The sequence below is a fragment of the Phyllobates terribilis genome, unplaced genomic scaffold (assembly GCF_046119375.1).
Source record: "Phyllobates terribilis strain yellow unplaced genomic scaffold, ASM4611937v1 Scaffold_11__3_contigs__length_659146591, whole genome shotgun sequence".
Classification (NCBI taxonomy): domain Eukaryota; kingdom Metazoa; phylum Chordata; class Amphibia; order Anura; family Dendrobatidae; genus Phyllobates; species Phyllobates terribilis.
The window spans coordinates 199,257,994-199,276,189 of NW_027362771.1; the positions used below are offsets into that span (position 1 = coordinate 199,257,994).

Genomic DNA, 18,196 nt, shown 5'->3' on the forward strand with positions numbered 1-18,196 from the left:
CAGCCAGCAGTTTGGAGTCATTTTTAAAGTTGAAAACATTCATCATTTGAAAATTTTCATTTTCCTTTTTTGTCTTGTGGTATTAGTAGTCTTTTTTTGCTCTAATTCTTCAAAATTCTTCATGTGATTCATGAATTTGCACTAAGTTAGAAACAATCTTTTTTTTGCCTTCAACTATTTTGTTTGTACCTTTTTGGCGCCAAAAAGTCTCACAATTCACAAAATGTTGCAAAAATTGCTCCAAAATACTAGCGTACTCAAAAATACACCAGGGGAAATAGAATGGAGTTGCAACAAATTTGCGCCAAACTTTGAGACTCATGAAGGTGCAAGTAGAATAATGAATTGGGTGCATACAGTGGAAAAAAAAAGTATTTAGTCAGCCACCAATTGTGCAAGTTCTCCCACTTAAAAAGATGAGAGAGGCCTGTAATTGGCATCATAGGTAGACCTCAACTATGAGAGACAAAATGAGAAACAAATCTTGAAAATCACATTGTCTGATTTGGAAAGAATTGTTTTTCAAATTTTGGTGGAAAATAAGTATTTGGTCAATTACAAACAAGCAAGATTTCTGTCTCTCACAGACCTGTAACTTCTTCTTTAAGAGGCTCCTCTGTCTTCCACTCATTACATGCAGTACTGGCTCCTGTTTGAACTTGTTATCAGTATAAAAGACACCTGTCCGCAACCTCAAACAGTCACACTCCAAACTCCACTATGGTAAAGACCAAAGAATTGTCGAAGGAAACCAGAAACAAAATTGTATCCCTGCACCAGGCAGGGAAGACTGAATCAGCAATAGGCAAGCAGCTCGGTGTAAAGAAATCAACTGTGGGAGCAATAATTAGAAAATAGAAGACATACAAAACCACGATCCCTCGATCTGGGGCTCCACACAAGATCTCACTGCGTGGAGTCAAAATGATCTCAAGAACGGTGAGCAAAAATCCCAGAACCACACGGGGGGACCTTTTGAATGACCTGCAGAGAGCTGGGACCAACATTACACAGGCTACCATCAGTAACACTGCCAGGGACTCTGATCCTGCAGTGCCAGACGTGTCCCCCTGCTTAAGCCATTACATGTCCGGGCCCGTCTGAAGTTTGCTAGAGAGCATTTGAATGATTCAGAAGAGTAATGGGAGAATGTTATATGGTCAGATAAAACCAAAGTAGAACTGTTTGGTAGAAACACAACTTGTCGTGTTTGGAGGAGAAAGAATGCTGAGTTGCATACAAAGAACACCATACCTACTGTGAAGCATAGGGGTGGCAACATCATGCTTTGGGGCTGTTTCTCTGCCAAGGGACCAGTACGACTGATTCGTGTACATGAAATAATGAATGGGACCATGTATCGTGAGATTTTGAGTGCAAACCTCCTTCCATCAGCTATAGCATTGAAGATTAAACGTGGCTGGGTCTTTCAGCATAACAATGATCCCAAGCACACTGCCATGGCAACGAAGGAGTGGCTTCGTAAGAAGCATTTCAAGGTCCTGGAGTGGCCTAGCCAGTCTCCAGATCTAAACCCTATAGAAAACCTTTGGAGGGAGTTGAAAATCCATGTTGCCCAGTGACAGCCCCAAAACATCACTGCTCTAGAGGAGATCTGCATGGAGGAATGGGCCAACATACCAGCAACAGTGTGTGCCAACCTTGTGAAGACTTACAGAAAACGTTTGACCTCTGTCATTGCCAACAAAGGATATATAACAAAGTATTGAGATTAAATTTTGTAATTGACCCAATACTTATTTTCCACCAAAATTTGAAAAAAAATTCTTTCCAAATCAGACAATGTGATTTTCAGGATTTGCTTTCTCATTTTGTATCTCATAGTTGAGATCTACCTATGATGTCAATTACAGACCTCTCTCATCTTTTTAAGTGGGAGAACTTGCACAATTGGTGGCTGACTAAATACTTTTTTTCCCCACTGTGCAAAAAAAAACACAAAATCCAAAAAACTAGAAAAAAACAGGCGGAAATGGAAAAGGTCCCACTCCAACGAGCATTTCATTGCATTCAAACAGTCCCTCACTACTTTCAAGTCCACACTTACTGCAGCAAAACAAACATACTTCTCATCTCTCATATCCTCCCTGTCTCACATCCCTAAACAGCTATTCAATACTTTCAATTCTCTCCCCCGCCCCCCAGCGCCTCCTCCCTCTCCTCTCATCTCAGCCGAAGACTTTGCCTCATTCTTCAAGCAGAAGATTGACACCATCAGACAAAGCTTTTGCCTAAAGTCCTCACAGCCCCTTCTCATAACTATTCAACCATCATCCTCCAAAACCATTCTCCACCATTATGGACGATCAACTTTCCTCTTTACTCTCCAAATCGCACCTCACCACCTGCGAACTTGACCCAATCCCATCCAACCTCATCCCTAACCTCCCCACAGTTTTCATCCCTACCCTAACCCACCTTTTCAACCTGTCACTAACAACTGGTGTCTTCTCCTCATGCTTCAAACATGCCTTGATCACACCCATCCTCAAAAAGCCATCCCTTGACCCATCCTCTCGGACTAGTTATCGCCCCATATCACTTCTCCATTACACCTCAAAACTACTGGAACAACATGTCCATTCTGAACTGTCCTCCCACCTCTCCTCCTGCTCCCTCTTTGACCGCTTACAATCTGGCTTCCGACCCCATTACTCCACTGAAACTTCCCTGATTAAAGTCACCAACGACCTGCTAACTGCCAAATCCATGCGACAGCATTCTGTCCTCCTCCTCCTGGACCTGTCATCTGCCTTTGACACAGTGGACCACTCCATCTTACTACAGACTCTCTCATCTCTTGGCATAAAAGACTTGGCCCTATCTTGGATCTCCTCATATTTAACAGACAGGACATTCAGTGTCTCCCACTCACACACCACCTCCTCATCTCACCCCCTATCTGTCAGTGTCCCCCAAGGTTCAGTCCTAGGACCCCTGCTCTTTTCCATCTACACCTTTGGCCTGGGACAGCTCATAGAGTCCCATGGCTTTCATTATCACCTCTATGCTGATGAAACATAGATCTAACTCTCTTTACCCGATATCTCCTCCCTACTAACCAGAATCCCACAATATCTGTCTGCCATTTCATCCTTCTTCTCAGACAGATTTCTAAAACTTAACATGGATAAAACTGAATTCATCATCTTTCCACCGTTTCACTCAACCCCCCCAACTGACCTATCCATCAAAGTCAATGGCTGCCCACTCTCACCAGTCCGGTAAGCTTGCAGCCTCGGGGTAACCCTGGACTCTAATCTCTCCTTCCAACCACATATCCAAGCCCTTTCCACTTCCTGCCGACTCCAACTCAAAAATATCTCCCAGATCCGCACAATCCTCAACCACAAATCTATAAAAACACTAGTGCACGCCTTCATCATCTCCCGCCTCGACTAATGTAACCTCCTTCTCTGTGGCCTCCCTTCTAACACTCTCACACCCCTCCAATCTATCCTAAACTCTGCTGCCTGACTAATCCTCCTGTCCCCCCCTGCTTTTCCCCGGCCTCTCCTCTCTGTCAATCCCTTCACTGGCTCCCCATTGCCCAGAGACTCCAGTTCAAAACCCTAACCATGGCATGAAAAGCCATCTACAACCTGTCTTCTCCATATATCTGTGACCTAGTCTCCCGATACTTACCTACACGCAACCTCTGATACTCACAAGATCGCCTTCTCTACTCCCCTCTTATCTCCTCCTCGCACAATCGTATACAAGATCTCTCCCGTGCATCCCTCCTACTCAGGAATTCTCTACTCCCAACACATAAGAATCTGGCCTACCGTGGAAACCTTCAAAAGGAACCTGAAGTCCCACCGCTTACGACAAGCCTACAACCTGCAGTAACCCTCGCTCCACCATACCACTACAAGACCAGCTCTACCCTCACCTACTGTATCCTCACCCATCCCCTGTAGATTGTGAGCCCTCGCGGGCAGGGTCCTCGCTTCTCCTATGCCAGTCGTGACTTATATTGTTCAAAATTTATTGTAATTGTTTGTGCTATGTATATCCCTTTCACATGTAAAGCGCCATGGAATAAATGGCGTTATAATAATACATAATAATAATAATAATAATATGGTCGCATTTTCGTGAAAGCCCGAATTTCAGGAAATTCAGAGAATTCGAAATACTCAATTCTCTGTGAATCAATCCACTCATCTGTAATGGTGAGACAAAATACAGGCATATATTACCTTAGTTTTATGTTAGTATTTTTTGCTCATATTACAATGTTTATTTATCAATTATTTTTATCAATATTGTCATCAGTTTTTTTCTCCCATGTTGTAAATATAAAGGTGCATTTGTAATACAGATACATATTTTTACATTAAAAAGTAATCAAAAGGTCAGATGTATGCCATAATCATATCACTGTCAGCTCAGAATGCAAAAAACAAGGCATCATATAGCACAAAGGACACAAAAATGAATAAGTTTCAAGTCTCAGGAAATGTTGTGAGGAACAATTTTTTCAGATTTCAGAGTTTTTTTCACCAATAAAATAACACAATTACTGTACAAGTTTATTATCACTTTGATCAAATTAACCATAAGAATCATGTTGTCAGGTCATTTTTACTGCACATTGAAAGGAACAAACACAAGACCCAAAAAACAATTGCGGAATTTCGTTTTTTTTTCTCATTTTCCCAGCTCTTTGAATTTTTTTCCTGTTTTTCAGTAGATTGTATGGTGAAATGAATGGTGTCATTTAAAACTACAACTCGTCCCACAAAAAAACAAGCTGTGATATATTTATATTAATGGAAAAATACATTATGGCTCTTGGAAGAAGGAAAGGAAAAAACGAAACCGCAAAAATGAAAACGTATTGTATTGTTAAAGGGTTCATCTGCCAGCAGGCTTCTTTGCTTTACTGTGGAATACGAATCAGGTATGTGAGTACAGTAAGCTACATATTAAATATAGGAACAAGGAGATGGAACATACACATTTTTTCAGATTTTTACAGTCCAGACTATTTATTTTAACCTTTTTTTGCAGCTTGTTGTACATGTATGCTGTTGGTGAAAAGTTGCTCCTTCAACTTGACATACATATATATATTGGTAAGTGTATGCGTGTAATACGGTGTGTAATATTTGCACATAAATTTGTACAAGCAAAGCAGGTGAATATTGTACATAAATTATAAAAATTAATATGAATGAACTTGATTTTTAAGATGGTAAGTAACACTCAGGCATCAGAATTGAAACCTTTAGGTGGAAGGCCAGCATAGTTTACAAGCCACCACACTTATAAATAGGCCTGACTACCCTTTGCAATGTCATGTGTAATGTTAATCCTCATCCTAAATCACACAGTCTCAAATGTCAGCTGTCAGTAGCCGTCCTGTTTGTCTCCTGAGCACATCTAGGAGAAAGATGGAGAGTTTTGAAGAAAGTAATGCAAGTAAAGATAACCTGTTAGAGCCACCAGGTATACATAATTCCACCACAGATGAGGAGGATGTAAAAGCTACAATCAAACCTCGTTTATCTCCACTTCCTAGAAGACGTAGCTCCGTATCTTCAGATGATGGAGACCTGGAACCACCATCTACTGTTGCAAGGAAGGTGTCCTTTGCAGATGCGTTTGGATTCGATCTGGTATCAGTTAAAGAGTTTGACACATGGGAAATTCCAACCGTAACAACAACCTTTGTAATGGAGAGCATTCAAATTGAGGAATTTTATTTAACTCCAAGCTTTATATTACCTCCTGTTGGTGGCATTATGGAAAGGCTGCAAGTAAAAAAAGTAACCCTGGAAGCAGTGGATTTCATATCAGGAACATCATCTATGAAAGGAATTATACGAGTTCTTAACGTTTCATTTGAAAAACAGGTTTATGTTAGGATGTCACTGGATAGCTGGCAAAGCCATTATGACCTACTGGCAGAATATGTACCTGATTCTTGTAATGGGGAGACAGATCAATTCTTCTTTACAATATCATTGGTCAGTCCATACCAAAAAGAGGGAGCAAGAGTGGATTTCTGTATATGCTATGAAACAGCAGTGGGTACCTTTTGGGATAACAATGATGGACATAATTATGTGCTAACATGTCAAAAGAAGGAACTAATTGTAGAAGTTGATAAGCCTTCAGAGGAGGTAATAGATAAAAATAAGAAAAGCTGTTTGAAGCCATCACTAAGGTAAGTTTAACTATAAATCTTTAAATTATGTTAGAATAATTGTTACTAATGTGATTGAGATGTTCTGCAAATATATCAGATACAGATGTGTAAAATATGATGAAATAGGTAATGCTCACTTCATTTCACAATTCAGGTTTACATTTCGAATAGACATAAATGGGAGAGCTGTATTGTGACCATGGGTTTTTCCACTCGCTTCCAGAAGTGACATGTCACTTATTGGAGAATTTTTAGCCTAGATTCTACCCACAAACCACAAAATGTAGCTAGCTATACATATTAGAAGTTAAGTGAAGTTACAAAAATATTCTTTACCATGCTTGCCAGGTTTTGCAGACAATCCTCTAAATAAGTCAGTGTGTTTTATTTAATTGCACATTTGTTTTTTATTGCTTTGTGACTTGCTTTATTTTATTGCTTTGTGAGTCTATGTAAAGTGCTGCATCAGTATGCTAGAAAAAACTAGAGTAGCAGAAAGTTGCAACTTTTGAAGTAGTCCTTAATACAAATGGTGGGTAACCGTAGATATGCAATCTCAAATGACAAAAAATTGTATAAATATGTTTTTACATAATTAAAAATTCATTTTTATCTTTAAGGGTTTTAAGCATTAGTACATGGTGATGTGATCAGGCACAAATGTCACTCTTACATAGCTTGGCTATGGCATTTGTTCTCACCTTTCTCGAGGTCCATGTGTCACAAGTAGGATGTTTGGTAGGAGAAGTTGAAAGGGTGTTTCATCAAGGTCAGGAGTGCCTACGATCTCTTTTGATTTAACAAAACAACTGACTGCATTGAGGTGGCAAATGTGGCAGATATGTGGTAGTCAAACTGGCAGAGATTTTTAATGCTTTTTTTTTCTTTTTTTTTTCAATGGAAAGCAAAAGAAATTTGTGGCATATTTTTTAAACTAATTTTTTCTAACACTACCTTCAATAAGAATTAATTTAGCTTCAGTATACTTTTATTTTTTTGTAGTGAGTTTGTCATGGAAATTAATTAATATAAATGTTAGTTCAGAAGAATTAGTAGTAATAGCTATTCACAAAGAGTGTTTAACATGAGATTTAGATATGTACATTTCAGATACAGGCATGAAAAGTAGAAAGAGGATATGTCTCTCCAAAATATTTTTTTTCCTGTTAATAATGTTTTTTTTTATCTAGCCTAGAATTCCGCAATGTATAGGTTACACAATTTATGCCAAACTGGGGTTCAATCATTTCTAGTTATACAAGTTCACAAGTCACTAATGTGAACACACACTAAGGCCCATTTTGAATGGTTGTAACATGCCTAAATATTATTAGCCATGCTGTGGTTTTACTGAACCATGCTAAGACTGCCATAGACTATAGTGATCTATGTTTGCTTCCGTAGAATCAATTGAGCAGAAATTGTGTGAATCGATTCATAGGACTCAGTCCAGTGGCAATGTCAGTAATCTGAGGCACTATGAACTCTTCTACCTGCCAGCAACCACAGCTCTTCTTTAGCCAGCCCACCACAACGTCATATGTGCTTCACACCACAGCGAGGATGTTTCGCCAGGTCAGTGAATCAAAAGCGGAGTAGGAGATGCTGTCAATTATGACGTGGGTTCTGCAAATCAATTCATCCAATCTCTATCAATGAGTCATTCTAAGCTCTGCATAACATACTCCCAGTACGAGAGTTATATCATGATATCAGGCATTTAAAGAGCAATGGAAAGGGCACGTGTGTTCTTCATCCCTGTTTTATCAGTTAAGGACTCCATTAAGTAATAAAAAATTAATTCCGTGGATCCCATATCTGAAGACAGTTATTGGCTATGGTACGGCACATAGCTTTATCATTTACACAAAGTCAGTAAGTTGGGCTCTGTGTCATAGAAATAATATGAAATGGAAGCATATTGGGCAAATGTGATCAGCATCTATCTTATGAAACTTTGAGTCCCCTGATTAAAAAAGAACAGCTTTATTAACCGTGTCAAAAAGACATCTCATGCGTTTATGGCTGAAATTATTATATAAATAATTCAAACAATACAGCAGGTGGCTGGAAGATATTTCACAAATTTGACACCATATGTTGTGCTGGCAGATTGTTAAAACCATATCAATACATATACCCATGTCCAAGTAACATGTTTCTAAAAACAAAATGCATTGATAAAAGTAGTAACAACTATTTATATATGAATGATATCATTCCTCCTCCTGTTAGCGTCTTCTTGTCTAGATCAGAAATCCACTTGTTGTTCATATGAGTAGTATTTTGAGCTTTTTTTTTTTTTGCTGAAGAGGTTTTGAAAATTTCTTGAATTAAAATAAAAGTGTTTGTCATATCTTTGAAGCATATCCTGAAGGAAAAATCTTTAAACTAGGCACTGTCCAATCAAAAAGGCTGCAAAGAAGACTTTAGGAAGGAAAAACCTTAGGCAAAATTTTTCAAAATCTCTTCAGGAGACTTAAAAAGAGTTTCCTGAAGCAGTTTCTGCTTGAAAAGCTAATTGTTCTTGAATGTTTCAAAAACCTCTGTGTGAAGATAGTCTTATGTGACTTATGTGTTTTGAACTTCTCCAGTTGGTTAGAAAAATATTGCAAGCTGTTTTTGTATGTAGCTATGGACTTGTGCAAAACTGTTTATCAGTCTTTTCAGCCCAGGTAAAAAAACACTGTCCAAAAACAACTATGTGAAGGAACTGTTATCTCTCTTGACATGTCTGCTTTAGTACAGTGGGTACGGAAAGTATTCAGACCCCTTTACATTTTTCACTCTTTGTTTCATTGCAGCCTTTATGTAAATTCTAAAACGTTCATTTTTTTTCTCATTAATGTACACTCTGCACCCCATCTTGACTGAAAGAAAACAGAAATGTACAAATTTTTGCAAATTTATTAAAAAAGAAAAACTGAAATATCCCATGGTCATAAGTATTCAGACCCTTTGTTCAGTATTGAGTAGAAGCACCCTTTTGAGCTAGTACAGCCATGAGTCTTCTTGGGAATGATGCAACAAGTTTTTCACACCTGGATTTGGGGATCCTCTGCCATTCTTCCTTGCAGATCATCTCCAGTTCCGTCAGGTTGGATGGTGAACGTTGGTGGACAGCCATTTTCAGGTCTCTCCAGAGATGCTCAATTGGGTTTAGGTCAGGGCTCTGGCTGGGCCAGTCAAGAATGGTCACAGAGTTGTTCTGAAGCCACTCCTTTGTTATTTTAGCTGTGGGCTTAGGGTCGTTGTCTTGTTGGAAGGTGAACCTTCAGCCAAGACTGAGGTTCAGAGCACTCTGGAAGAGGTTTTCATCCAGGATATCTCTGTACTTGGCCGCATTCATGTTTCCTTCAATTGCAACCAGTCATCCAGTCCCTGCAGCTGAAAAACACCCCAATAGCATGATGCTGCTACCACCATGTTTCACTGTTGGGATTGTATTGGGCAGGTGATGAGCAGTGCCTAGTTTTCACCACACATACCGCTTAGAATTATCACCAAAAAGTTCTATCTTTATCTCATCAGACTAGAGAATCTTATTTCTCATAGTCTAGAAGTCCTTCATTTGTTTTTGAGCAAACTCTATACGGGCTTTCATATGTTTTGCACTGAGGAGAGGCTTCTGTTGGGCCACTCTGCCATAAAGGCCCGACTGGTGGAGGGCTGCAGTGATAGTTGACTTTGTGGAACTTTCTCCCATCTCCCCACTGCATCTCTGGAGCTCAGCCACAGTGATCTTGGGGTTCTTCTTTACCTCTCTCACCAAGGTTCTTCTCCCACAATTGCTCAGTTTGACTGGACGGCCAGGTCTAGGAAGACTTCTGGTGGTCCCAAACTTCTTCCATTTAAGGATTATGGAGGCAACTGTGCTCTTAGGAACCTTGAGTAATGCAGAAATTCTTTTGTAACCTTGGCCAGATCTGTGCCTTGGCAGATTTCTGTCTCTGAGCTCCTTGGGCAGTTCCTTTGAGCTCAAGATTCTCATTTGGTCTGACATGCACTGTGAGCTGGGAGGTCTTATATAGACAGGTGGGTGCCTTTCCAAATCAAGTCCTATCAGTTTAATTAAGCATAACTGGACTCCAATGAAGGAGTAGAACCATCTCAAGGAGGATCACAAGGAAATGGACAGCATGTGACTTAAATATGAGGGTCTGAATACTTATGACCATGTGATATTTCAGTTTTTCTTTCTTAATAAATTTGTAAAAATTTCTACATTTCTTTTTTTTTCAGTCAAGATGGGGTGCAGAGTGTACTTTAATGAGAAAAAAATGAACTTTTTAGAATGTACCAAATGGCTGCAATGAAACAAAGAGTGAAAAATTTAAAGGGGTCTGAATACTTTCCGTACCCTCTGTATATTGTCATACTCCTCATGATATAGCTATTCTGGAGTATGCTTTCTTAAAACTTTACTTTCTGTTTTTGGTATGTTATTCCTCCTAAAAACTTGTGAATAAATTGAAATCTGTGTGTTAACAGTTGCGTGAGGGTGCCTATACTGTCCATCACAGTTCTATCAGTGCTGATTGTGTCTGACTGTCAAAAAGGTGTGTCTTTACTCTATGGGAATTGTCAATTTACTCATAAATTTTTAGGAGGTATAACAAATGAGTGGCACAATAAAGAATTATAAAAAAAAATATATTCTACAGAATTATTTCATAGGAAATAAAAAATATTTAGTGAAACTTATGTCAGAAAGAGTGGCAGATAGGGAATTCACCAGGCACTTAGATTTGGGGCCTATGCCCTAGATCTTAGGAGTACTGTCTTGAATCTCCAGTGCCTTTTTTGAAGAAAAATCAAATAATAAAATTGTTCAAGCAGAATATGAACACAGGAAGCTTGGGTTTGCCAAATTTGACCCATGCATGACCCAGCGTACCCCCCCCCCTCTTGGCTTTCCAATCCTCCTCTCAAGTGTCAAGTACGTTTTTTTAAATAGAGGGAGTCAGACTGCAGTGAGCAACAGTGAGGCATGGGGATTAGTGGAGGAGGTTTTCCCTCCCTTGACTGTCCTGTATCCTGCTCACTTTTGCCCAAAACAGCAGGAATGTTGCAGGCAGTTCAAGAGCTGAAAAAACCCTGGGTTAATTAGGGAGTTGAGGCTAAAAATCAATGTATATAGAATACCAAGACCTGATGCTGGATCATATTGAGATAGGGGGCTTTCTATTATGGAAATGTAATATATAATGCAATATATAAATAGTGTGTGTATTTATGTATAATATAGTGTATATATGTATACAGTGCATGTTTGTGAATCTGTGTTTATATACTGTGTATCTGTGTGTGTATACTGTATGTTTTTGTTTTTTTGTGTGCATATTTATTTATTTATTTATTTTACTCACTTATATAGCACCATTTATTCCACAGCGCTTTACAGACATTATTATCACTGTCCCCAGTGGGGACAGTATGTCTTTGGAGTGTGGGAGGAACCTGGAGAACCCGGAGGAAACCCACGCAAACATGGAGAGAACATACAAACTCCTTGCAGGTGTTGTCCTTGGTGGGATTTGAACCCAGGACCCCAGCGCTGCAAGGCTGCAGTGCTAGCCACTGAGCCACCGTGCTGCCCTATGTATATTTACAGTATATAATTTTCCAATACCACTGTACAGTTATGTAACAACACTATTATTATTTATATTATTGTTCAGATACTATAATTGCATGCATATATATATACAGTACAGACCAAAAGTTTGGACACACCATCTCATTTCTCTTCTCACCATTTCCGGTGACTACCTCTTGAAGCTCATCAAGAGAATGCCAAGAGTGTGCAAAGCAGTCACCAAAGCAAAAGGTGGCTACTTTGAAGAACCTAGAATATAAGACATATTTTCAGTTGTTTCACATTTTTTTGTTAAGTATATAACTCCACATGTGTTAATTCATAGTTTTGATGCCTTCAGTGTGAATGTACAATTTTCAAAGTCATGAAAATACAGAAAAATCTTTAAATGAGAAGGTGTGTCCAAACTTTTGGTCTGTACTGTATATACATACAGTGCTCAGCAACACTGAATACACCCCCTTTGAAAAGAAAGATTTAATCAATATCTCACTGAATACAAGATACAAGAGCAACTTGAAAAAAAAGGTACCCGTGTCATCAGTCTTCTGGATCAATGTGTCATCAGTGTGTCCATTTTTACCATCAGTGTCATCAGAGTTTTCCCGGTACAGCAAAATAAAGTATTAAGTTATAGGCTTCTCCTACACTTTGCATTGTTAAACAATGACAGCACGCGGATGCCATTTGTGTGCAATACGTGGTTTTCACAGACCCTTAGACTTGTATTGACCCTTGTCATCTGTGCTGCTGGAAAAAAATGGACATGTGCATAGCATCATAGATTATAATAGGTAAGTGTGGTATCCGTGAATCAAACGGATACCACACGTACTGTAAACACAGATGTGTGAAGGAGGCCTAATAGCCTGGATGCTACCTGGAGAGTGATGCTCTAGTTGTCTCTTCAGAATTCCCCATAAGTGTTTCAGTTGGGTTCAGATCAGGAGACATAATTGGCAACTGAATCATTTTCACATTCGTCTTCAGAAATCCTCTACTTAGCATGCTATCATGCTAAGAGGGCCCCTATTGAAGAAGCCCAAGGCAAAACGGCGTCGTCGGGGTAAACCGCAGTCTTATCTCCATAATTTTCATAAGCTGGACACTAAACCATGTAAGTACTCTCCTTAGGATCTCTATGTCTGCTAATTGCAAATTCTGAATGAACCCGTTTCTATATGCACAGCCCCATACTTAGGGAATTAACTACAAACCCTGAATGAATTTATTCCTATATACAACAGCCCCTACTCAGGGAATTAACTAACTGTCACTGGCTTTATTCCCCTATTTTTCAGACATTACTTTGTCTGAAAGATAAGATGTAAAACATAGTTAAGAATTTATATACCTACTAGTATATTTATATTTATATGCCTTTAATATAGAGAGTAAAATATTGTTTTGCACTTGCACCTTTGATTTTTTTGAATAAAGAGGGTTAACTTGTTTAGCATCTTATTATTAGGGAATGAGTGCAATAAAAAGGGAATAGAATATTTTGATACACTAGAGGAGGTAGTCTACTATAATAATATAAGCTTTTAATGGAGATTTGACTTTGTGAATTTTGAAGGTACCTGTTACATATAAAAAAAATTATTTTATAATTATTGAAATAAAATTGATTTAATTTTAATAAATAACTGTATCTACATCTGTTGAAACCGGGCTCATGTAGCTTGAGTTTGTTTGTTGATATTATATGAGTTGGAAGTTGTAAACTATTGATCTTTTTGTGACATACATTAGCATGCTATCAGTGTGGTTAATAATGATTTTTTGAGGAATGTTCTGCTACGTTGAATGCACTTAGTCATGGAAATCAAGATCCACTGCTGGAAGTTCCCTTTACAATTGTCAACCCAATAACATCTGTTACACGCACACCGCTAGGTTCAGATAGGGCGACACGGGTTTCATGAATTCGTTGGAATCCTGGGGGGACCGTTACTCAGGGCAACCATAGGCTGCAGCTTCTCTCAGGGACATGATAGATTCAATTGCTGACCAGACACATCTGACAAGAGTCTTTTTCAACAGTTTAAGAGTGGAATTTAATCTGAAGCACGGCCAGTGCAATTCAGCGATATACGGCAACAATCTTCATTACAATATAGTCTAATAAAGCAGGCACAGTAACGTCAGTCTCTTCAGTAGCATAATTTAGCACAGATTAGATCTCTTAGCATACACAACCGCAGGCTTTTCCTTCACAAGGATTCAAAAGTACACAGCATTCTTTATCCTGCCTTGTGATGGACGGGGGAGGGTGTTATGTTCTGCTACCAAAGCTAAGGAAAGAGAGGAGATCTGTCCCTACTATGAGACTCAGCTGAATCCCTACGATGTAACAGGGAACCTGATCCTGCGATCAGACCTGCTAAAGTCCTAATCTAGTCTGTACGAAGACCTATAGATGTGGGGAGGGAATCCCTACAAGTACTAAGGACTGGGAGGAATATGGGACACCTCCTAACAGAAATAGTAGCAGACAGACGAACAAACAAAATAGATAGAACATAGAGGTCCGTAGACCAAGCAAACTAACAGAGTTAGATACAGAGCACAGGCTAGCTAGAAAGTAGATATACAATGAAGTCCAGCAAAGCCAGAAGGGCGGAGCAGGACTAAATAGGCCAACAAGGTCATGTGACCAGCAAAGGAAAAAAAAACTAACAGCAAGGTTCTAACAGAGGGTTTGATGGGGGAGTAGATCCCTATGACATGATTCCTTTCTGTCCTTATCTTTCTGCCCAATAATACTCCACACTGTTAGCTCAGGGAGTCTATCAGACCTGTGTTTAGCTTCCCTCCTGACCTGAATTCTGTTACCTTGCCTTATGTGAGATACAGATCACACACCACCTTTCTCTTTGGCTCCAGTCAGACAGAAAACAACTTCCCCACAATTTCCCTGGGGCTCTGCTAAACACTCCCTGTCTCCTGTGACTGTTTTAGCCCCTCTAGTTGCTGGATGCTTCTGGAGCACAACACTTCCTGTCACCTGTGCTTGTGTTACTTCTAATAGTTGCTGGATGCTTTTGAAGCAACAGCACTATTTCTGCATGTCATACATCCCAGATATGCTTGATGGGAGACAAGTCTTGAGATGCTGCAAGTCATGATAGCACATTAAGGCCACAAAGCTGGCTCATAGTAGCACCAGCAACATACAGTCTGATGATGTCATGTTGAAAAACAGTTCCTGGGAAGCTTACAAACTCCATGGTGAATACATTTTCATTGCATTGCCCACTTGGTTTTCAGGCCACTCTCAATATGCCCAAAACAAATGGCGGCATTCATCACTGAAGTGGATAAACTCCCATTCCAGCCTCCATTGTAATCTTGATTTGCACCATCACAACAGTTGAGACAGGTGGAAAGAGGTCAATGGAAAACTTGTAGCTGAATGTCTAGATTGTAGCCCAAAGTCATGCAAATGGATTATAACAATTTGTCTACTCAAATTTGATGACTTAGGCTTGGCATGTGATTTCATTTGCTGCACAGGATAGATCACTGCATGTAATTCTTCGAATCTGACAAGATCAAGTGGGCAATGCCATGAAGAGGCCTTCATGAGGGAATGTTACTCAGATGATTATGGTGCGGGATAGAATAATGTACAGTAGCCAGACCCCACTACAGTAGCTAGACTCCACTAGTCTTCATTCCAGGTGCACTAACATTTTGGCGGTAGATTGATTTTATCAGTGAACCACTGCTTCAAAGTGTCCCAGGAGATGGTTTTTAACACAACAGTGCCAGACCGCATGCTGTTTATGCTACTGTAAGCAGCTTGCTTGGCCAAAACATGCTACCATGATGTGCAATATCTCCAGAATTGAAAAGGGAGCAGCAAGCAGTGGATCTTGCTAATTTGCATGCCCAAGTTCATTCATCATGTCAGAACATTCCTCAGACAACCATTAAAAACCTTATTTAAGCATTCCAAGGCATATACAGTAAGTTTGAATATTTCTGCATGTGGCATTCGTGGTGCAGTGTTATTTGTTGTCAGAGTATTTTCAGTTCCCTCCTTGAATTGTACCCATACTTGTTAGTTTCACTAACTACATCAATATGTTCTAAGGTATCGTGGCACCAAGATCTTAGTATATGCCTATACATGTTAGTGTCATTGATTATTTGAATATATTGTAAGACAGGGAACCCCAACTCCAGTCCTCAAGGCCCACCAACAGGTCATGTTTTCAGGATTCCCTTAGTATTGCACAGGTGATGTAATTATTGCATGTGCAGGTGATGAAATCCTGAAAACATGACCTGTTGGTGGGCCTTGATGACTGGAGTTGGGGAACCCTGTTGTAAGGCATGCGGTGCCTGAGCTCTTAGAATATAAGGACACAACTTTTTTTAATTGGATTTTATTGTAAATAAGCAATGAAATATAAAGCAAACTTTACATATTTGTCATCGGTATGTCCATAACAAACCAATTGTACAATTAGCATAATAAAAAAAAGCTAAGCCAAATTGCTATTTTTTAAAAACACATCAGCTTCCCAAGAATGTAGTAAAAAGAAATAAAAAATAAACATATAATAAGGAAGAGCAAAACTTTTGAAATACAAATCTGCCAGTTTTGATGATTTTTTTTCAAAAATACAATTGGCATCAATTGACAAGCTCTGCAAATTCTCTAATTATCCTGAAAAACTGCATGAGGTTTCTTAGAACTCTATTAAACACATTTCAAGCTGTTTAATGCTAATTTAGTAATGTCCTAGTAACCTCAACTCCTGTGCTAGAGTTTATACTCGAGCGGTATACAAGGAAGAAGCTATATTTTTTTGCAAGTAATGATCCAAATATTAACCCTTTTTGGAGAGTATCAACATGTTTGAAAAATATGGATAAAAAAAAAACACTAGCAAGGGGATGGTGGGGGAAGAATACTAGAAGCGGCTGGCTGATACACGGTTCATGTATGATGGCCTGTAAGTGAGGGAAATGATAATGCGCAGTGACAGTGCCGCGGTGACCGCAAGATACATTGACTGCGCACGCGCCGGGAGCCACAGGTCACAGCGTGTGCGCACTGAAGCTGGCAATCACACAGCCTCAGTGCACACGCACCAGACCAGCGACAAGCTGTTTTCATGAAAATTGTTGGTATCATAATGATTTTATAACGTTTTATACATTTTGTCCTACCTGCTCGTATTCAGTCATAGGGGTGTGATTCTCAGTTTCAGTCATGGGCGGGCGCCGCATTCAATCAGTGCTGGCGCCACCCATGACATTTGAATACTGCTCCTGGCAAGCGCTATGTTTGTGGGGCACATGTGCAAATGCGCATGCGCCCCACAAACATAGCGCTTGCCAGGAGCAGTATTCAAATGTCATGGGCGGCGCCAGAACTGATTGAATGCGGCGCCCGCCCATGACTGAAACTGAGAATCACACCCCTATGACTGAATACGAGCAGGTAGGACAAAGTATATAAAATGTTATAAAATCATTATGATACCAACAATTTTCATGAAAACAGCTTGTTAGTGATGCACATTGCTTCACTAACAACGCTATGGGGGCAGTGTACATAGCAACTAGGACGTGACAGGTTCCCTTTAAAGTATTAAATACTAAGTACTATTTTGAATAGGTGCTGTGTCTAAAATGGGGTAATTTATGAGAGTCTATAAAATATTGGTTCTACAAAAGAACTTCAGAACTTATGTTAGTTGATAAAAAAATAGGTTTCTAAAAATTTCTTAAAAATGTGAAAAATTGCTGCTAAACTTTGAAGCTATCTAATGTCTCAATAAAATAATTATAAGTATAAAAATTGATGCCAACAATTTTTGGCAAAGTTATTGCCACATCAAATGACACAACAGATTTGAAAATTAATTCTGCACCCTAAAGACTATTTCAAGCATCCATTTAAGAAAAAAAAAAGGGAATGATTTTTATCAGTGTGCTGAATTCGGGTTTCATTAGTTTCTGTTTCAGTTTCTACCATTAGTGTTTAGGCAGTGGTTTTCTCATGCAAAAAAAAATTAGTGTTAATTAGTGTTTCTCCCAACTAATACAATTGTAAAAACAGACAGTACATATGTGCTATGTTGTCCATGATTTTCATGAGCCCTTAGACTTATGAAGGTGATTTTGATCTGTGATAAAAAAAAAATGTACATGTCTCTGTGGTTTTCTTGCAGCCCACTTGGTCAACAAAAAAATGCCGACACATGAACAGCCCCATAGACTATAATTATAATGGATATGTGTTCTATCACTGATAGAGCGTGCACAGTATGAGAAAAATGGACGTCTGAAAAAGGTCTTGTGTCCCAAAGGACTACTATGGTGCTTTTATCCATTTAAAGTGAAACTTGGGGCTATTTTGGGCTAATTAGTTAAATGTGAACTAGTAGGGTCAT

General features: G+C 39.2%; 1 protein-coding gene across 1 annotated transcript in view; it reads left to right on the forward strand.

The window, feature by feature from the left end:
- The first annotated feature begins 5,353 nt into the window (after nt 1–5,353).
- The window catches only part of PPP1R3A (protein phosphatase 1 regulatory subunit 3A), a 203,910-nt gene continuing 191,067 nt past the window's right edge, over nt 5,354–18,196 (forward strand). The window contains exon 1 of the mRNA XM_073651950.1: nt 5,354–6,199. Within this exon, the coding sequence (XP_073508051.1) occupies nt 5,370–6,199 (830 nt within the window). The 5' untranslated portion in view covers nt 5,354–5,369. The remainder of the gene's footprint in view (nt 6,200–18,196) is intronic.